This window comes from Mya arenaria, chromosome 11, assembly GCF_026914265.1.
Source record: "Mya arenaria isolate MELC-2E11 chromosome 11, ASM2691426v1".
NCBI lineage: Eukaryota > Metazoa > Mollusca > Bivalvia > Myida > Myidae > Mya > Mya arenaria.
This window is the reverse complement of record NC_069132.1, coordinates 11,854,930-11,877,802: the sequence shown is the minus strand read 5'-3', so window position 1 is coordinate 11,877,802 and position 22,873 is coordinate 11,854,930. Positions and strand designations below refer to the sequence as shown.

Genomic DNA, 22,873 nt, shown 5'->3' with positions numbered 1-22,873 from the left:
GCGCTTATTTTTGAAAAATTTCCCGTAAAACGAAAAATAAAAAAACTCTGGCCTTACTTTCCAAATGATGGAGGAGCATGACTCTGCAGAAAAAATTGCATGCAGTGAGTCAAGAGAATCAGATGTGCTACATGACTGTATATATACAACATAGTACTCAAATCATACATGCTCTATTTCTGGAGACTTCCCAATGGGATTTATTTAGATAACAAGGGGATTTTGACACAAGCCCAGAGGATTGTGTCTAAAGAACATGTTATTATCTCAAACATGCCATATATATATCTGAAGGGCTTCTCAGGGGATTTTGTTAAGAAAACAAGTGGATTTTGACATTAGCCCAGAGGATTTTGTCTAAAGAACATGTCATTATCTCAAACATGTCATATATCTGAAAGGCTTCTCAGGGGATTTTGTTAAGAAAAAAGTGGACTTTGACATTAACCCAGTGGATTTTGTCTAAAGAACATGTCATTATCTCAAACATGCCATATATCTGAAAGGCTTCTCAGGGGATTTTGTTCAGAAAACTAGGGGATTTTGACATTATCCCAAAATAAATGTGTTGTAGAAAGCAATCTCTCTACATTTTTAGACAGATTTTTCATTGAAAAATTTCAGGATATAAATGGGTGAAAAAAAAGCAGGAAGGGGTTCCGGTGTCATTAACAATTTTGCGTTGTCGTTTTTTGTGTCTTGTAAACAAAAGTTTTTTATCTGATCTTCATTAAACATGGTAAGATTATTTGCCAGCATGATATTCAAGACCAACTCTGGTCAAAAGCTAGATCAAATATTAAAGCTGCACTCACACAGATTTACCATTTTTACAACTTTTTTATTTTTTGTCTTGGAAAGAGCAAATTTTGTGTAAATATCTGCAAACCAACACTATAAGATTATCGTACTGACAAACATTCACAGCGTAGATTTTCATATTTCCGTTCGAAAATTAATGTTTTATGGGCTAACGGTTTAAGAAAATTGCATAAAAGATCACTTTTTGAAGTGAAATATAAAAATCTGCGATCTGATTTTCTGTCAGCAGTCTTATTTAACTGGTTTCCATGGATTTTCGCAAAAAATGGCTCATTCCAAGACAAAAAATAAAAAAGTTGTCAAAACGTTCAATCTGTGAGAGTGCAGCTTTAAGGCAAAATTTTGTGTTTAACTTTCTTATTCATTTCAAAAATTCAACAGTGTTTATTCACTCTTTAAGAAACTCAGTCATATTTGTCAGCATGATATTTTGGAGCAGTGTGAGCATTTTCCTCTATAAACATACTGGTACATCCTGTTGCAAATGCACGTTTGTAAAAATAAAAAATCCAACTTCAAGTTTGTGCATTGACAATCACACATCAAAAAATAAATGCGGGGGATGGATGAATTTGGACGTTCATCCAAGCTGGAAGACAGGGGCATTGATAATAAATTATGTGGGATTTTTTCCCTGTACAGGAATATGGTAGGTCTTTCATATACAGTGTTCTCCTTACTATTTTCAAACTGGGGCCCTGAGACCCTGAGGTTGAAATACTGGTGGTCTCAGGTAATTATATAGGGTCCCAATTATTTATACGTAGTGGAGTTGGTAGGTAACCTGATATGGGATATTCAGGGCAAGCGAAAACATGTTGGGTGATATCGGGTCGCCCACATGTACTTACCCTGTATTGTACATATCACATTCACGACCTCTTTACATCGATCAATTTTTATAGAAAATGTGTCATTTATTCATCAGAAAATAGATGCCATTTTGGTATATTTTCACCTCAACTTTCATTGCTTAAATGAACTGCCTTTCAGCAATTGCAAATATTTTCCAATGAACGCAACATGTCTGGATATGCTCAGATCGCGAAACATCGCATAACAATATACATGTAAATTGAAAATTGTTTATCTTGTTATTGTTTGTATTGTGTCAGCAGGCACCGAAAAACATAAATCAACGCATTAGAAAGTGTAAATTCATGATATGTCAAATGTTAATTTGTCATTAGTGTTTCAATTATACTTTTAAAAGGTATTTGAAGTGATGAACGCAGTGGGGCTGGTTCAAGTATGCATGGAGTCCTTACCCACACTTTATCCAGCCCAGTGGTGTTCATACCTCAATAATGACACCAATCACGCGATTAATACCTTAAATGATAATCATTCAGTAACCCAATATGGAAAAATATGGGGTCTCAGTTTGACAGTAAGCCTGATCAGTCCAGAACCAATTGCATTGCATCATTCACGTTTGAGGTGAAATATAATGGTTTACTTTCAATTCATGTTATTTTGAAGATTCTTGTTTATGAGAGCTTAAAAATTGAGTCAGCTCAGGGGAAATAACGGTTCAAATGTCAACTGTCATGAAAGGAAAGCTTTTTCCCAAATTGAATCATAAATTTTCAGGAGAATTTTTTTTTTAGTAAAATCAAAAACACTTAGGGGCGATACTGCCTGAGTAAACACAAAAGTGATACCTAAAGAGTTTTATCATAGTAACAATACAATCCAAGGAATGTTTAAAAGTTACTTTGAGTCAATTTTCCATAACATGCATGTACAATTTATCCAATGATTCATATGATAAAGCTATTATAGGATTGTCACACTCTGTCACTCTTATGAATTGTAATAGCTACACGTGCTGATAATGGTACTTCAAGAATATGTTTATCATACAACCATACAGTAATGCAAACTGTGATCATTTTCAAAGAACAATATTTTACTCACGGTCAGTCAAATTAATGTCAGAAAAGACAAAATGATTTTTATTAATAAACTGAAGTACTTGACATTATAAATATACAGTTTATATGTAACTATTTCATAATAAAATTACCTGACTTCTATAGATACATTTTTAAAACTTGTCCCATCACTAAAACACAAATCACACATTACCACTTAATGTACATGTACACACCTAGGATGTGCTCAGTCTCTGCTAAATCCATTGCAGATGGTAGAAACATGTGCAAAATTCCCTTGCCACATAAACATTGATGTCACATTGCACATTGAGTTGCCAGGATCAATTGTTTGTGAATGTTAACATACACATGTCAGACATGTTTGAAATAAAAATGCAGTCATACAACTTCCTCTCACAGACATCACACTATTTCTCTGGAGTATTTCCAGCAGGAGCTAAATATAAACCAGACTCATCTCCATATTCTCACTGTTATTAGGTCAACTGAAGGCTCATGATATGGTAATCTTACTCCATGTGCAAATCAATAACATGAAAGGCAAGCAACTTCTGAAGCTGATATTCATACAAATATCTACAATATGTTTTATTGATGTTGCTACACAGTAATGATTATTCTGCAGATACATTTCCTGTGCATTGAACATCAATACATGCTATACATGTAAGAGATATACATACACTTATACTTATTTAAAATATTTTTACCATTACTGAGTAAAATATTGCCGACTTAAAAGTATTATAAATATTACTAAATTCTAAATCTTATGGGTTTTTTCCTTGTACATAGCCAGAGAAAAATACCTCGGACACCGAGAGTAAAAGTAAAACTCTACTGGTATACACATACTTTGTACAGAACCTGTACTGTACACTTGTTGTAACTACAATTGAGAAGCCTTTTAAGACAAAGTGACAAGACATTTTAAGGCTGCGGGAGCATACCCCTGGTACGCGTTGAAACATTTTAACTGTAAAAAATACACACAAATAAACCGCTGCATGGAATGTCACAGCAAAAAAAAAACTAACCTATTTTTTCGCCTTTCTCCATGCCTGTTGCTGATGCTGCGAACACGCCCACTTCCAAAGTTTATCATAAGTTGGGGATAACTACACAGAGCGAGCACCTGCTATGAATACATGTACATAGCACTGTGACGTCATAGAGGTTAGATGCGGAAGCGGGTGCCATGTTTTATTAAAAAGTAAAGGTGAAGGGTAAAATTATTTGATAACGATTTATACGTGTTTATTGAGCTACTTAGATATGTTTATGCAAGAACAATGTCGGCAGCCCATTCCAATATAAGTAGATTTCTGGTTCAACAAATTTTCAGCGGCGGGAAATTTCAACTTGATTTTTTACCGAATGTTTACTCATTTGTGATCGTTCCGCATTAATCTAGTATTAAAAATTGTTCTAAATATTATATTTCAAGACATTTTATGCTACCTTGCAAAATTATAATAATGTATTTATCGATAATTAGATCCGATTTGATGGTAATTTAAAATTTTAAAATAAACGAGCATCATACTAGGGAGTGGGAGAAGGGTTATTGGTTCCAGAAACAAAAACAAAAAAAAACTAACTTCAACGTTTATGTTACTATACTGGACAAGTTCCGTTCGGATCAAAAACTTTCGAAATGTATACTTTTTCAGTGTGTTTTTTTTTCACTTTTGAGGGCCAAATGGCAGACCCCTTGGCAAAAAGGGGAAAGTACTAGCTTGATTTATACCTTTTCTTCAACAAACAGAGTTATTTTCATGAATGACACTATACTGGATTGCTACAATTGATAAATGTTCAAGATGTCAAAGCTCTTCATAAAAAATATTTAAGATCCCAGACGGCTGTGTTCCGTCAGGAACTGTGTCACCTAATGTCCTGGCATCCCTGCATGCGCCTGATAAATCTGTGACATAAATAAGCTATATATGTTTATTTAATTTGAGAAGGGGAAAAATATAAATTTACTTTTTCAGGAGGGGAATGGGGCTGAATCTTGCCCAAAAAAAGGGCTGCTGTTTTTTTATGAACTTATTTTTATTGTAGAAATACATAATGGATGATGATTATGATGAGCCACTGTTCTTTGACATGAAGACAGGAGTATACAGATTCCTCCATGAGCTTGATGATGTTGACAGCGGAGTGGAGGAGCTGCCATTTGCCTCATATCTAGACCAAGATGAGGTCTGCCTGGACTCACAATCACAGTCACAAGCAGGATCCAGTCAGGGAATCGTGAATCTCCAGGATGGCAGACAACAGAATGAAAACTACAGACATGCTCAGGAGCCAAGAACACAACTGGTAGTTCACATAATTATAATGGATACTGTTAACTGTAACTAAAGTGCACAAATGGTATCGTGCTAACATTCTGGACTGTTTTTTTTTAAACTTTATCACTTCAATGCAAAGTCTTGATCCCAGTATTACAATTTTCAAACAGCAATAATGTGAGTCATGCAAACAAACATTATTGTCATTACAAGGCATTTAAAACACCTGTGCACATGTAACCCGACCCTTCACAGCAACCTCTTCCAGCCTCTTTATTTGTACTGATAAAATGAGAGTACTGAAACAGATATGTTTCAGAAATATAATATGCAAAAGTTTACAAAAAACTGTATCCTCTTGCTAACAAACAGTTTGCGATCACTACTCTAGGTCTACTCTCCAGGTTGTGAAAAAACCTATATGTACATAATTATACTTCTTACCTAGAATGTCATCATGGTCAGTGTCACTTCCAACAGACACTATGTCCGCCATCTGGAATGTATGATCAATGAACAAACAATAAAATACTTAATTATTCACCTTTTCTCAATATTAGCCATTAGCATGTTTTATCTAGCATGTACATTTAAATCTTCATAAATGGTTACTTATACATCAATATTGACGGAACAACACATGTTTGCTATCTTTATTTGGATAAATATTGCATGAGTAATTGCCAATTATATCTAAATATGACAAATTGTTATCAATTTTTCATTTATTTATATTCTGTTGATGTTTCTTAGTGAGTGAGCATGCTCTAATAAAACATTTAAATTAATTATATTTTACGTGAACATTTAAATCCATGCAAAAATTTACAATTTCAATATCACCCTTGTAAATACCTTTAATAATTTACTTTTCTATAATATATGTCCACATGTAATTTTATTTTTTAACAGAATCTCCTATGAAATGGCTTAATTTGAAGCTTCAAGTCGTAGGCAAATTGAACTGTTCAAAAACATGAATGAAATTATCTGTTATAACTCACCATAAAGAGTTAATTCTACAAAACAAACACAGAAATCCTTGAAGTAAATTACATACAAATATTGGCTTGTATAACATTCACTCTTTATATGTAATCCTATTAAATACAGATCATGCTTGCCATGTGCATCATACAATACAGAAAGTAAAACTTCATTCATACATTGATGTCAAACAGTTACAAACCATGATTTGCCCAAGGAAAGGTCAAAAGCTTCTGTAGTGTTATGCCGTTTATCTTGCTCCTTTTAAAATTTGCTCTTTAGTTTATTGTTGAAAAGGGACAAGATTTAAAGATAAAAAATAAGCTCAAGACGTTATTGTAAAAACCCATTGGATAAAAAACTTTGAATGCCTGTTTGTTTTAAATGTAAAACAGTTTAAGTCCATCAGAGTTATAGTGAACATGAATTCATGTTTTTAAAAAGTCAATTAACTCTTCAACTTTAACTATAAACTTACGCAATAAAATATTTATCTATTTATTTTGTTCAGCCGCTTAAACTGGTCTTATGAAAGTTTCAAGTATTTTTTGTATGAATGTTTTTACCACACAGGGCAGTCAAGAAGAAGCCAAATCCCAGTTTGTGTACAGTGGGTGTTCCCATTACGACGCCTCATTTTACACCCCAGAAAAGCCGAGTGATGTGGACAGTGAAGGGTCTTTATATGCCCAGGCCTCTAGACAGGGGCGCAAACCCCGTACACCCCGCACCATACAGATGATGATGGAGAAACACAGGCAGAATGAAAGGTAGACTTGTAATAGAGATGTGTTCAACTGCATGCAACAATTAATTTTAGACATGTTGTTTTTAAGAAGAAAATGGGTATTGTCATAGAGATGGTGTTGTTGTTGTTGTTGTTGTTGTTGTCTTGTAAAAAAATGTTGTTGGCTACTATATTTAAATCAGATTCTTAGAATGTTTCAGACTGTTTAAAAATTAACATGAAACTTTATACACATGAATACATTGACAATACTCTTGTGTGCACACAAGGCTACTTGTGTGGCAAGTTCTATCACTCTGGCAAAACTATTTTTTACTAAGAGCCCCTTGTAAACTGAAAATCTAGATGCATTTATAGCATTGAATTTGCCAACTCTGTGTGTGTGTGTTTGTTTTCCTTTGTACAGTATATACATCTAGCTGTGAAAATCAATTTTGTTTTTAATGGCATAATATGCAAAGAAAGGCTTTGATGTTCTAATCAGTTTGTTCTTTAATATTAAACGTTGCATAATGAAAGTATTGAAATTTCTTTTGATCCTATGTCGACAATCATTTTCATGAATTTACATGCTTCCAAACATGAAACTTGACAAGCCTTAGTGTTTTTACAATTTTACTCTCAATCGACCTGTAAAGAAATTGAATATCAATCACTTAGAGAGTTGATGAGGGTTGAATATGAGAGGTTTAAAGCTTTCTTCCTTTTCAGGGTTCGCCATCACAGCCTTAATGAGTCACTGAAGGATGTGTGTATGAGAGTGCCAGGCTTTGACCCTTCTGCTAAAGAAACTAAAGTATTTACGTTATCAATTACTGTTAGTTAAATCAAAGACCAATTTAATGCTATGGATTGCTTTGTCAATGAATTTTTTCCAGTTTAAGGTGCACCATTGAATATTTAAATTCAATTTTATTAAAACTCTTAAGAAACAATGTGTTATGTTAACTAGGTTTCTAATGTATATCTATAAGGTAGGATTGATGGATAGTGATGAAACTTGGTGTTTATGTAGCTTATGTGAACAGCTACCTTGGGATTGCTTTTGAGAATGTGGGGTCAAGGTCACTGTTACTTTAAATAGAACAAATGTTTCTGCCCAATAACTTGAGTTAGGATTGGTAAAGAGCTAGCTTCGGATTGCTTCTGAGGGGATGGGGTCAATGTCAAAGTAAAGGTTATTTAAATAGTTTAATGGTTTCAAGCCAATAACTTTAGTTAGTTATTATCCCTTATTCAAAATATTCATGCATGTCCTCTTTCAGTTTGTTGGTTTGATTTTCCTGTTTTTGTGTGGTCCTGTTTTAATTCTTGTATACCACATACTTGCAGGTTGTTCAGATGCAGCGGATCATAGGTTACGAGTGTTACCTGGAGAACACGCTGACTTCCCTTTGTGAGCAGCTGGGCATCTCCCCCGCGTCACTGGGCATCAACACAAACTTCATCACAGAAGCAATCAAAAACACACCCATGGGTTAGTTTCTTTCTGGAATACACTGGTAACGTTTCCACTTTGAAATTGCAAGATTGGTTTACATTTTAACATTAATTTGCACTTTTATTCATTACTGGTCCCAATTTCTCGAAACTTCTTAAGCTTTACAGGCTTAAGTAACTTATTTCAAAATACATACTTTAAATGATTTTTTGTTAAATGAAAAACTATTTATTGTAATAATCATAAAGATAATTCCTATCCAAAGTACAAAAACTCTTAAAGAATTAAATATTATCCTGGTTATTGAACAACAAAAATAGTGAGCTTAGCTTAATCCTGTTATAAGAGATTTAAGAAGTTTTGAGAAATTAGGGCCTGGTATATAAAGTTGATGCACAACTCAGCCTCTTTAAGTTCCAATGTCAAGGTCGCAAACTTGAATTATCATGATATGTTGCAATGTCATATCTGTGTTCTGCAACTTGATGTATTGTTATATATAACTCAAACATATTTATAACTTTTATGTACAGAAGGTTACATGCTTCACCCACTTGTGAATGTTCAAAGTTACAGACCTCTTTGGTATGTCTTATAGTGTTATAAGGCAAGAAATTTTATTGACTTACAAAAATATCCCTTCTTATAGTCTAAGTCATCAGCTTGCGCCTCTTGATAGAGGAAATTCTACTGCACTGTAAGGTTGACATTGCCTGTATGTTGGAACAACTTACGTTGGTACAAAGCTTTATTTTAATTTTTGTTTGAATATTTTAGAGGACTTTTACCAGCAGAGCAACTACCGCACAAGCGATGTTGAAGATGAGGAATCTGACCTGTCACAGAGATATAAAACCTCTCCCAAACCCATACATGGATACAGGGTAACATTGCCAGTTTCAGTAACATTACAAGTCTTAGTAACTTTGCCAGTTTCAGCAACATAACCATTGCTGGTTTCAGAAACATTGAATTCTACAGTAGTTTCTATAGTATTTGCAGTTTCAAAAACATTGGTCAGTTTCACTAAAATGTTCAACTTCGGTGACATTGTCAGTTTCAGTAGCATTGCCACACTGAGTATAGGCATTGCCAGTTTCAGTTAGAATGTCACTTTCAGTAACTTTGCCAGCTTCATAACAATATCCATTTGAGGAGCATAGTCAGTTTTAGTAACATCATCAGTTTCAATAAAATATTCAGTTTCAGGGCCAGTCAGATTCAGTTACATTGCCAGTTTCAGAAACTTTGTCCATTTCAGAAAGAAATCCAGTTTCAAGAAAAAACCCAATTTCAGTTAAATATCAGTAGCATTGTCTGTTTTAGTTTTAGCATTGCCAGTTTAAGTGACATTGCCAGTTTCAGTAACGTCATCAGTTTCAGTAGCATGTTCTGTTTTAGTAAGGCTAAAGGAAAGTGATGTTGGTTTTACTGTCGCATGACTAACCCAGTTTTTATGTCCCAACCCTAATTATTTGTTTGATATGTTTTTAGCTCATCTGAGCACAAAGTGCTATTGTGATAGGGTGATTGTCCGAGGTCGTCCAATATCAGCATTTTTCTTCGAGCAACTTGTCCTCCACTGAAACAACTTCAACTTAATTTCGCAGGAATGTTTTTTGGGTGGTCCTTTTTCAGATTCTTTCAATAAAAGTGGTTCCATGCAGAACTTTGGATGCCATGGCAACCAAAAGGAAAAACCTTGAAAATCTTCCTTTCAGAAACTGCTGGCCTGATTCCAATATAATTTTACAGAAATGCTCCTTAGGTGACCCTGTATCAAATTCCTTCACCCCATGTTGATTTGTAAAAAAAATTCAGCGGACGGGGCTACTTTTAACTATTTATATGGAAAACTTTGAAAATCTTCTCCTCAGTATCCATTGGGCCAATTTTATAATAATTTCACAGAAATGTTCCTTGGGTGACCCTCTAACAAATTTCTTCACCCCATGTTGAGTCCTTAAAAAGCATGGCTGCCAGGGGATGCGGGGTGGCTACTTTTCATTATATGTCTACATGAAAAACTTCTCTTCAGAAATATTGTCCCGATTTCAAAATAATTTCACAGATATGTTCCTAAGGTGACCCTTTGTCAAATTTCTTCACCCCATGTTGATTTGTAAAAGAATATGGGTTTCAGGGGCGGGGCTAGTTGCCACTTTATGTCTTAATGGAATACATTGAAAATCTTCTCTTCAAAAACTATTGACCTGATTTCAAAATATTTTCACAGATATGTTCCTTATTAGGTGACCATAATTATATGTATCAAATTCCTTCACCTCGTTGGGGTCATAAAAAACATGGCCGCCAGGGCGCGGCTAGTTTTTTTATTAAAGATATTAACTTCAAATTCATGAACTTATTCAAAGTAACAATGTGCTCTTTATTGACAAGTTATATAACTCCAACTTTAATACAGTATTGTAAGAGTTATGGCCCTTTGTAATTATTTTAATCAAATGCATATTTTTATGTTTTTATACGCCTGTTTAAAAATCATGAAGTATAATAGTTAAACTGAGGCATATGGGTGGGAGGCGTCCAGTATGTTGTCAAATCAATATCTTTATAGCCCTTTGTCTAATCAGGTGAGCAATATAGGGCCATCTTGGGCCTCTCGTCTATAGTTTTTTCTACCTTCTTATAACTATATCTTGCAAAGGTGTTGGACCAGCCACATGATGGGGAAGGCATGTGGAAATACCGACAGGAGAAGATATCCTCCCCCACAGTGGACTCAACCACGGGCAGCCAGTATGAGCAGACGCCCAACTCAAGGCCCCACAGTGGGCCCAGAATGTACGCTAGGAGGGAAGCCCAGTCAGGGGGATCAAGGCTGATAAATGGACTGGACACTCACTTGTCCGCACATTTTATGCCAATCAGTGAGTTAATGAATAAATATTAGCTTGTATAACACTTGTAATGTGCCTCTTGAATCTGATTTACAATGCTTCACTGGATACCCCAATCTTCAAGGAATTATACTCATTTATGATCTACGTCAGTTATACTTTTTGTTTTGTAATATCCACAATTACTTCCTTATTGAAATAATAATTAATTAATTGACCTTTTAAGTTACTGTGCATTTTTATAGAGGTATAGTATTATTTTGTTTCCTTGTGCCTTATTCTTGTATTCAGTCTTTTAAATATTTAATTATAACTGGAAATAACGCCAAAGTCTTTCATCCTGTTCTACCCCATGTGGCATCTCCCTGTGCACTACATTACAGTGTCCTCCCTGGGGGATGATTCTGCCTGCCCCACCCAACTCTCTTCCCAGGAGTCAGGCATCAAGCTGGAGACACAGTCAAGCCCAGATGAGGACTCACACTTCCAGGGTAACCAGACATGATGTTACACTTGTTTGTCATGGAAATGATGTGAAAAGATTTCACGTAATTGTAATGGTTATACTTACAGCTGTAAGGAATAAATTTCTTTAAACTTCTATCATAAGGGATAACTGAATTGATTTCTTTTGTTTTCTATTTTCTGTGTGTAAACAAGATACAACAATACTATATTGTGTGTTTGCAGACATTGATAACCTGATAGAGAGCAGCCTATATCAGGAGGCAGATCAGCTGAAACATGTCACACCTTCCTTCATGGTAATGAATTTACGAAAATAGTGGTCGAAATTAGCGCTAGCTAACAAGCCCTGCACTGATCAAATGCTTTCCGGGCTTGCCCAACTTTTTGATATTATATAGCCTGACTTGGTAAAGATATAGGGTGTAGAATGTTTAGAATACATGTAAGTGTAGAATGTTAAGAATACATATAACAGTGTTAAAATTGCATCACAGGATTTTTAAAAAGGACTTCTCTGTTGCACCCAATAGTAAGTTGTACTATTTAACGGCCAATATTCTTAGTATGCGATATAAAACAAAATCTTAAACATTGGAATTGCCAGAATTTACAGTTCTGTCAAACCTTTTTAATGTTTTGACTACTCTTCCCACTGTGAAAATATTAGGGTTTAAGAAAGAGGAGACAATAATGATGGCGTATGGAGGCCTGGGCCAGCATGTATACTGTTGTTTTTATACGCCCATCTTACGATGGCCGTATTATGGGAACACCCATGGCGGGCGGGCGGCGGGCGGGCGGCTCCACAATGTTGTCCGCTCTCTAACTTGAACATTTCTCATCCAATTTCCACCAAACTTCATGAAAGTGTTTGTTGGTGAAATATCTAGGTCAAGTTCGATAACCAGCCTAATCGCTTTAGGCACTCCAGAGTTATGGCCCCCTGAATTTGTCAAAATTGGCCATTTTAGCTTTGTCCGCTCTCTAACTTGATCATTTCTCATCCAATTTCCACCAAACGTCATGAAAGTGTTTGTTGGTGAAATATCTCGGTCAAGTTCAATAACCAGCCAAATCGCTTTAGGCACTCCAGAGTTATGGCCCCCTGAATTTGTCAAAATTGTCCATTTTAGCTTTGTCCGCTCTCTAACTTGAACATTTCTCATCCAATTTCCACCAAACTTCATGAAAGTGTTTGTTGGTGAAATATCTAGGTCAAGTTCGATAACCAGCCTAATCGCTTTAGGCACTCCAGAGTTATGGCCCCCTGAATTTATCAAAATTGGCCATTTTAGCTTTGTCTACTCTCAAACTTGAACAGTTTTTATCCGAATTTCACCAAACTTGCTACTATACATGTTTGTTGGTATATATTCTTGGCAAAGTTCTATAACCAGCCAGGCTCTTCAGGATTATGGCCCTTGAATTGGTAGGCTCTTCAGGATTATGGCCCTTGAATTGGTCAAAATTTGCCATTTTTGCTTTGTCCACTGGCTAATTTGAACAGTTATCATCTGATCTTCACCAAACTTGCTGAAAATATTTGTTGGTAAAATAAATCAGTCAAGTATGATAATCAGCCAAATGCCCCAAAGCACTTCAGGATTACTGCCCTTGCCATTTAAGCTTTGTCTACTCTCTAACTTGAACAATTCTCATCTGACCTTCACCAAACTTGCTGAAAATGTTTGTAGCTATAAAATCTTTACCAAGAATGTTTGCCGGTATAAATGCTTTGCCAAGTACACACTGATTGTCTCTTGGGTACGATGTTCTAAGTGCCTATGAAAATTATAGACATTTTAGCACCTTTTGACTCGAAACCCTCGAATTAAAATATTTTTTTTCTACTGTTAATGCCATATTGTGCCAAATCATTTGCTTCTTGAAAAGCTTGCTTCTCAAAGGGCCAATGTGACAGTAAGTTGTCTTAGAATCCAAGAAATTATTGATGGGCGTATTTTGTGAGTGTCACTCTTGTTAATGGTTTATTGTAATTGCAAAGAGAGGAGACAGAGACAGCCGAGGATTGTGGAGGGTCGCCAGAGCTGGCATGTTTACTGTTGTTTTCAATGGTTTATTGTAATTGCAAAGAGAGGAGACAGAGACAGCCGAGGATTGTGGAGGGTCGCCAGGGCTGGCATGTTTACTGTTGTTTTCAATGGTTTATTGTAATTGCAAAGAGAGGAGACAGAGACAGCCGAGGATTGTGGAGAGTCACCAGGGCTGGCATGTTTACTGTTGTTTTCAATAGTTTATTGTAATTGCAAAGAGAGGAGACAGAGACAGCCGAGGATTGTGGCGGGTCGCCAGGGCTGGCATGTTTACTGTTGTTTTTAATAGTTTATTGTAATTGCAAAGAGAGGAGACAGAGACAGCCGAGGATTGTGGAGGGTCGCCAGGGCTGGCATATTTACTGTTGTTTTTAATAGTTTATTGTTATTGCAAAGAGAGGAGACAGAGACAGCCGAGGATTGAAGAGAGGTCACCAGGGCTGGCATGTTTACTGTTGTTTTTAATGGTTTATTGTAATTGCAAAGAGAGGAGACAGAGACAGCCGAGGATTGTGGAAGGTCGCCAGGGCTGGCATGTTTACTGTTGTTTTTAATAGTTTATTGACATTGGAGACAGAGAGGAGATAGAGACAGCCGAGGATTGAAGAGAGGTCACCAGGGCTGGCATGTTTACTGTTGTTTTTAATGGTTTATTGACATTGCAGAGAGAGGAGACAGAGACAGCCGAGGATTGTGGAGGGTCACCAGGGCTGGCATGTTTACTGTTGTTTTTAATGGTTTATTGTAATTGCAAAGAGAGGAGACAGAGACAGCCGAGGATTGTGGAGGGGTCACCAGGGCTGGCATGTTTACTGTTGTTTTTAATGGTTTATTGTAATTGCAAAGAGAGGAGACGGAGACAGCCGAGGATTGTGGAGGGTCACCAGGGCTGGCATGTTTACTGTTGTTTTTAATGGTTTATTGACATTGGAGACAGAGAGGAGATAGATACAGCCAAGGATTGAAGAGAGGTCACCAGGGCCAGCATGTATACTGTTGTTTTCAATGGTTTATTGTCATTGCAGAGAGAGGAGACAGAAACAGCTGAGGATTGAGGAGAGGACACCAAGGCCAGCATGTATATTGCTGTATTTAATGGTTTATTGTCATTGCAGAGAGAGGAGACAGTGACGACATCGATTGAGGATGGGGGAGAGGAGAGTTTCTCATTGGCCAGTCCCCAACACTTCATCATGCACAGTCCCCCACCCAGGGTATGCTAGCAACCAATTGTCTATGAACATTTTGTGCATTTCAAGCATACAGAATTAAATAACTTTATTATTTTTAATTGATATGTATGATTAAAAAGAGAATAATGATCATGAACGTAATTTATACACCTAGACTTTATATAATATTGAAAATGCTAAAAGAGTTTAGCAACAAAAACTAAATAGTGCATTAGCAACTAAGTGTGTGATTGTCGTCCTGGACGGCTTGTACACTCTCAGAAGCGCCCGAAGGCCCCCCCAGTCACCTTGCCATCGGGCTCCAAAAAAAATCAGTCAACATTAGACATCATGTGAAATATAAAACAAAAGCTTTATTGTCTTCATGCAGGGCATCTGGCACTCTGCAAGCAAGCTGAACATGTCCATGTCCTCTAGCAATGACACACCCAAGCGAAATGAAATGATCAGTGTCTCTCCTGAGAATGTCTTGGAAACCATGGTGAAAATGGAACTAGATGCTGCATCAAGTAGTCGCACTAATAACACAACATTAAGTATTGCTAACAGACAGGTGTCAAGCTCTGTTATATTTGAGAATCAAGAGGAAGACCCACTCCAAGAGTTGTCACAGGCTTCAACATCTTCTAGTAGAAATAGTTTCACAAGGTCTGTGTATGGAGAAGTGGGATATGCCAGTAGTAGAACCTCAGCAAAGCCTAAAATAATTCCCACAATTCACAAGATTCCTGTACCAAACCTTTCATCTTACAAACATAGATTTTTGCCGGTGCCAGCTGATACTGTCAACTTGGAGCCAAGAATTATCAGGAAACCCTGTACAAATTTACGAAACGTGAGGATCAACATTGTTCGCCCACTCGCTACAGACGAGCAGAAAAGTCCAAATGTATTGATAGCTAACAGAATCATGGAACATTCATCAAATATATCAGACAGTGGAGATGTAAACCCCATGGACCACACAACATCCTCAGGTCCTCCTCATGTGACTATCAAGAAAGTGAAACTGGATAATATGAATTCCATGCCAACGGAAGTGTCCATGCCAGATGATCATTGGGATGTTGACCTGTTATCCCCTGAGGGTCGTAACAAGAGGAAACGGTACATGCCCCTGCATTCTCCTCTCCAGACCATTACCAACCAGGAGAAAAGTGGGACATGGGAGTGCCTGCAACCCTCACATTTCTTAGACCATCTGGGTTTGTAATGGTTTTAATAAATGGTATCCATGTACACTACAATTGCTCTGTTACAACCTATTTTCAGGCGACCGGCACATTTTTATCTGCCTATATAATAACAGTAGACATATAACAGATTGACCTGCAGCTACTGCTGGTGCTGTCCACTAAGTTGTTTTACTCTTATCCAATCATCACCAAACTTGTGCAATATATGTCTATGAGCAGAATATCTCTGCCAAGTTCCATTAGGAGCCATTTTGCCCCAGTCACCTCAGAGTTATGGACCAAAATTACACAAACTTTATGTTGTTCCTGTCTGTAACTTTAGGAGCTTTAGTCCAATCACCACCAAACTTGCCTATATATTGTGTGAGCAGAATATCTACACTAAGTATGATAAACAACCATGTTGACCCAGTCACTCAAGAGTCATGACCCCTTGAATTTGCCATAATGTATTCACAGTGTCCACTCTTTAGCAGTGCCAATTAAATCACATTCTATATAAGAATTCAGTCAGTTAAAATAAATACTCCTATGAACTCTTGTATATAATTTTCTGAATGGTTCTTACGTTAATAAGTTCTTTAGAATATTTAGTGAAAGAAAATGTAATCAATTCATGCATCATTTTCTTCATTTCTTTTTATATAAATATCTAATTGCCTTTGTAACAAATCTATGCTATGTTGCTTGTTGATATGAATCACATGTTCTTATGCTTGTTTTCAGTTGGCATGCCCCATCCTGCATACAATGTGCCCGCCTCATCCTGTCCTGTCATGCCTGCATCCACTGCTACATCATCAACAGGGTTAAAACTTATCATTATCCTACATTTGTTGAGTTGATGAAGTTTGTGTCCCTTAATGCTATGCATGTCTAAACATTTTTTTATGGGTGGATGTTTGTATATTTGTCCATCCTTCCCTCTTTTTGCTGTCTTGTCTGTTCCATACCTTGTATTCCCCTTGTAGGATTTTCATGAAACAGGGGTCAAATGTTCACCACATGGTGTCATCTTGCATAACCAATGCATGCTACATCAATGTCAAGATCACAATTTTTGAACCATAGATTTCATGTTGCTCCGTATCTCATCCGATTGAATGTGTTGTTTTTTTTAAACTCTGGTTAAATGTTCACCACATAAAGATGACATGCAGAACCCACATTTCATGCACATTGGCTCAAAGTCAAGATTGCAGTTTAAGGGCAAAGCTTTGATCCATAGATTTTTTTACCTATCTCTAGCTCCTAGACTTCTTGATGGACTTTCATGATACTTGTTTCATATGACCACCACATCAAGGACGAGTATAACCCACATTTCTGGGGCGTTGGTTAAAAGTCAAGGTCACAAGCCATAGATTTAAGTCTGCTCATTATGTACTTCATCCCTTGAAAGATTTCCATAAAACTTGGTTTAAGTGTTCACTACAATCAGATGACGCTATACCCAAATTCCAGGCATGCCGACCCAAGTCCAAGGTCACAGATCAAAGACATTGGTTTGAGCCATAGATTTTGTATCTACTCGGTATGTTCTAAAAACCTTAAAAGATTTTTATGATGTCGGATGACAAGTGTCAAAGATCAGAATGGGACAAGCATGGGGAAGCATCAAGTTCTGTTTCCAAAAACAAGCGTCTAGTTATTGTTTTATTTATGCACACAAAAAAAAAAAAAAAACATTCAAAAAGATTACCAGTGTCTTTGTTTTACAAGAGCCTCTTTAAGTAATAATGCTTGACAATTATATTTGAGGTTTCTGTAATCTCTTTGGAAACATTCAATGATGCTTTTATTGATTATCCCCCCGTAGAACCAAAGTTTTTGGGAGGGGATATTGTTTTGGCATTGTCCGTCCATCCTTCCATACATTTTTTTTTTGTCACCGGAACCATATCTTGTAAGGGCATGGTCCGATAATGTTCAAACTGGGTAAGAATGCTCCCCTTCATGAAAACTCATGTGTCATTTGGGTCAAATTAATAGCTCACTAAGTCAAATCTTTGGAACAAACTAGAGGCAATATATCCAGTCCAATATTTATAAAACTTAATAAAAATCTTTTCCTTGATACCATTGACAAGTCTGAAACTGGGTCACATGAGGTGTGAATCAAGGTCACTAGGTCAAATCTTTGAAACGATATATTGGTTTTGATTGGTCAGACTTTTTTTAAACTGTGAAACCTATTTCAATGAATTTGCTTGTTTCTCCTGTTTTGCACTGTAACCTATAAATAGCTTGTATTCATGTCAGACATGTAATGGATGGTGTTGGACTGCCAGGGAAAGATCGTCGGATGCTGTACTCTAAGAACAACAGGAATGATCTCGCCAGGTAATAACTTAAACTTGAACCAACACCTCAATGCTTTTTTGCCATTAGATATTGACAAATAACATCAATATAAACTTTGACTTAAAATAAGAAGATAATTCGAATTAACTTAAAGCGTTTACCATGATCAGATTGCATCTCACACACATGACCCGGGTTTGTACCTCAAGAGTCCCGCTTAGAGGTCAAAGGTTGAAATGGTACATGCTGAACTGTCGGTCATCTTGACCATGCATTATAGGATTTTCAAAAAACTTGCCATGAGATGGTGTCTTGCACATAAGACCAAGGTCTGTCAAAATTACAGGTCTTTCGTTGAAATGATCTTTGTATAGGCTTGAAAATTCACACAGTAAACATAGCATGTGAGGCACAAGACCTGGGTCTGTACCTCAAAGGTCAAGGACATGCCTAAAGGTCAAAGGTTGAAAAGATAGCTGGTGATAGGACTGTACCTAATCATTACAGTATTCCCTGGAAACTTGACATAAATATTCATCAAGATCAGGGGTTGTGTTGTGCACAATAGCCAGGTCAGTATCTAAAAGGTCAATGTCACGCTTAAATGATCAATGTCCAGTCTGTGTCTCGACCATACATTATAGGATTTTCAAAAAACTTGATATGGAGGTTCACCATGAAGAGATGGTGTGTCACACACAAGAGCCAGGTGTGTACCTCAAAGGTCAAGGTCTTGCTTAGGCAGCAAAGGTTGGAATGATCCATGTCTAGACTGTATCTTGACCTTGCATTATAGGATTTTCAAAAAACTTGCCATGGAGGTTCAACATGATGAGGTGGAGTTTCTTATATTACATATGCGCCAGTGTGTCTGTCTGTTAATCCAGACTGAACCTGGTCTGGGTCGTATCTTTACAATGCAATAACAATTACCTGCTAATTGTTCAACTCTATTGTTAATCTGTGTTGAACTTGGATGGAAAAGCATTATGTCTGTGTCAAAGGCTCTTTAAAGCTGTTAGGATGTTAGTGTTATTCAGAAAATAAGTGAGCAATGTATTAATATTTTATTGTGGATTCCAGCAAGAACCTTTCACAGCTTCACAATTTGATGGGGCAGAGATGGAAGAACACAGGGGTTCAGGACAGACAGTCCAAGAAGTAAGTAACAAATAAGTAGCTGTCATTAACAGCATATTCAGCCATATACTGTAACTAAGAAATAAATAAATACTAATTGTCCCCCAGGATGGACATTAAATGTGGATCCCTAGTGACAATGCTTATACGCTGGAGCACATTAAAGAACCTCTATAGCTCCTACCAGGGTTACATTGGGTCTGTGCACAATGCCCCACAACATAACACAACTAAAACTCTAAACAAGGCTGATGATGCTCATGGATGGTCTGGTAGTATCGTTAAAAGTACACCTATCCAAGTACACCTATCCATATCTGCCAATTATTTCAATACAGGCACGTAGCATGTCATAAAAATTTACTATTGGAACAGAGGCCACAAGTGACAGGTTTTATGACATGTCCGGTGCCAGAATTGAGCATATTGCAGCAATTAAAGTGCATCTTAATACTGGCTCAGTTTTTGAAGAGATTTCAAAACCTCACCCCAATAAGCATGTTGCAGTCATTAAAGCGTGGTGGAATACCAGCTCAGTGTTTGAAGGGATTTCAACACTGACACTCCAATTTCATCTGGGGTAAATACTTATAATGATCTTGCTTTCTTCCAGAGAAAAGACCAAGAGGTGTGGTACATACGGGCCCAAGACCTTGCAAGCTGACCGTTTGTCTCAAGACCAACCTCAAATCCACAGTATCCTGGTGCCCCGTAACTCCAACTCAGGAATTTACAGCCCTGTGAATGCCATGGTACCCCCCAACTTCCACACAGCAAGCCACACCCCTGGGAATGCTGAGGTACCCCCCAACTGCCACACAGCAAGCCACACCCCTGGGAATGCTGTGGTACCCCCCAACTGCCACACAGCAAGCCACACCCCTGGGAATGCTGTGGTACCCCCCAACTGCCACACAGCAAGCCACACCCCTGGAAATGCTGTGGTGCCCTCCAACTTCCACACAGCAAGCCACACCCCTGGGAATGCTGTGGTGCCCTCCAACTTTCACACAGCAAGCCACATCCCTCGGAATGATATACTGCCAAGTCTCATGCCAGAAAGTGGGTCTGGGATAGGGGCATGTGATATTGAGGATGAAATATAACAAATGAATTATACATAAATGAGTAAAGTTTATCTGGCTTTAATACCAGTAAGACCTGTATTCCATGTGCTTTCTGGCCTGTATTCCACATGCGTGATGTCCCCATCCATGTCTGCTGTACACATGCGTCAATACAAAACAAATTAAATACTGTAGGGTCTATTCCATGTATCCCCATGTGCATCAGATCTGTGTCCGTTAAATCAATTTTAGCAGACACTGATGGATAACCCAACAGGGTTTGAACTCTTAAATATATAGAACCATTGGCAAAACCTCCATTATCTTGACAATCATTAGTTCACTATAGTGCAGAAAATCAATGTGCAAATCTAGGGTAATAAAACATTTAAATCTATCTTTCTTTACATTGAAAGTTTTTTCTTCATAAAAATGAAATATTCTAATAAAGCCTATTTTATGATTGTATATTAAAATTTTGTATGTCTAAATGTTAACCATGAGATGATATTTCTACGTAGAAATACTTTTTTCTGTATACTTTATGGGGAAAAACTTTTTTCTGCATTCTTTATGGGGAAAAACTGTTTTCTGTATTCATCATGGGGAATTCCTTTTTTCTGTATTATGGGACCAAATGGAATATTCCATGTTAGAATGAAGACAACAGTTGTGTAATTACACACGGAATATTCCATGTTAGAATGAAGACAACAGTTGTGTAATTACACACGGAATATTCCATGTTAGAATGAAGACAACAGTTGTGTAATTACACACGGAATATTCCATGTTAGAATGAAGACAACAGTTGTGTAATTACACACGGAATATTCCATGTTAGAATGAAGACAACAGTTGTGTACTTACACACGGAATATTCCATGTTAGAATGAAGACAACAGTTGTGTACTTACACACGGAATATTCCATGTTAGAATGAAGACAACAGTTGTGTACTTACACACGGAATATTCCATGTTAGAATGAAGACAACAGTTGTGTAATTACACACGGAATATTCCATGTTAGAATGAAGACAACAGTTGTGTAATTACACACGGAATATTCCATGTTAGAATGAAGACAACAGTTGTGTAATTACACACGGAATATTCCATGTTAGAATGAAGACAACAGTTGTGTAATTACACACGGAATATACCATGTTAGAATGAAGACAACAGTTGTGTAATTACACACGGAATATACCATGTTAGAATGAAGACAACAGTTGTGTACTTACACATGGAATATTAGCCAGAGATTGACTTTTGTAAACATGTGTTATATGGTATTTTTACACCAGACCTTTATTTGCCATACACATATTTTTCATACTCCTATTGAGAAAAAAAGGAGAGTTATTTCTGTGTTTGTCTCTTAAAAAAATGAATGTCAAGACAATTGCTTGTCACGTCATTGTAATCATTGTAACAAATTCATGTAATTCCTCATGCCGAGATAAACTGTAAGGGTAAGAGATTTGTTTGTATGTATTTACTTATAAAAGGATATCTTAAATGATATAAAATCACCATGTATTATCACAGATTTCGGTTTTCTACTTAAAGCATGTTATCATGCATTGACTGAATTTTTGTATGTTCTTGTTTTAAACATAATAATAATCTTATATCAGTGTTAAAAGTTCATGTAACAGTTTGGGTTCCTAAAAGGAAATAGAAACCTTTGATTTACGTGTCATTTGAAATAAAAATGTTCACTTACTAAATTCATTTGTAAAAGAAAGTTTATAAAAGTATTGCAGGAGGCGACCATTTAAAGTGTTGATTAGTCATTACCTCTCTTGTTAATATGCATAAATTGAAAAACTCGATATACAATAAAACAGATAGCTTTGGATACCCACCACATCAATATTCATGAATTGTTACATAACTTAAAATAACTATAACATTAGCATTTTATTATTGATTTAAACAATTATTTCACCTTAAGTTTAGTTTAACCATCTGCTCATTTTGAGGATCAGAACAAATCAGTTCCCTTTCCATTAACATAATTGCAGTGAAATTTCAACAACAAATCAATGTATTAGCATAGTTCTAATATAAAAGGTAGTTAATGATGCTTTAATGTTGTTAGATATTTCTCTCGGTTAACATTACTGATGAAGCTAGCACCATTAATCATGGAAGTCATGAGAAAATGTTCAATCTTAACATTATCAAGTGTTGTTTTTCATTAATAAAAACAGCTGCATTAACCCAGAATCCTACAAATATTCATAAATATATATAAAGTTCATATATTATTTTGGTTTAAATAGTTCTTGATCAAGAAGATGTATTTTTTTAAATAGATTTCATTTCAGTTTCTGATTTGAATTTCATTATGAAAAAATGCTTTGATTTTATTACTTTGAAA

General features: G+C 36.4%; 2 protein-coding genes across 3 annotated transcripts in view; one reads left to right on the top strand and one right to left on the bottom strand.

Moving 5' to 3' along the window:
* The window catches only part of LOC128207534 (echinoderm microtubule-associated protein-like 2), a 42,229-nt gene extending 38,432 nt beyond the window's left edge, over window positions 1-3,797 (bottom strand). The window contains exon 1 of one of the 2 annotated variants that reach the window (XM_052910507.1): window positions 3,761-3,797. In XM_052910507.1, coding sequence (XP_052766467.1) covers window positions 3,761-3,782 — 22 coding nt within the window. In that variant the 5' untranslated portion in view covers window positions 3,783-3,797. Of the gene's footprint in view, window positions 1-2,935; window positions 3,180-3,760 lie in introns of those variants that run through there. The other variant, XM_052910503.1, reaches the window with a different exon arrangement.
* Window positions 3,798-4,799: 1,002 nt separating this feature from the next.
* On the top strand, window positions 4,800-20,521 carry LOC128208325 (uncharacterized). The gene is made up of 15 exons (XM_052911883.1): window positions 4,800-5,051; window positions 6,584-6,780; window positions 7,470-7,554; window positions 8,091-8,235; window positions 8,977-9,083; window positions 10,868-11,090; window positions 11,444-11,551; window positions 11,751-11,824; window positions 14,248-14,295; window positions 14,698-14,796; window positions 15,146-15,980; window positions 16,698-16,779; window positions 18,234-18,314; window positions 19,359-19,436; window positions 20,029-20,521. Exons 1-15 carry the CDS (start codon window positions 4,800-4,802, stop codon window positions 20,519-20,521), a joined length of 2,907 nt encoding a protein of 968 aa, XP_052767843.1.
* The last annotated feature ends 2,352 nt before the right edge of the window (window positions 20,522-22,873 follow it).

What these genes read in the sequence shown, in the direction of transcription:
- LOC128208325 (XM_052911883.1), top strand. Translation starts at nt 4,800, where the DNA reads ATGGATGATGATTATGATGAGCCACTGTTCTTTGACATGAAGACAGGA. An exon ending in ACTGCTACATCATCAACAGG is followed by an intron (nt 16,780 to 18,233) that starts GTTAAAACTTAT and finishes TATTCATGTCAG; the next exon opens with ACATGTAATGGATGGTGTTG. An exon ending in AACAGGAATGATCTCGCCAG is followed by an intron (nt 18,315 to 19,358) that starts GTAATAACTTAA and finishes TGTGGATTCCAG; the next exon opens with CAAGAACCTTTCACAGCTTC.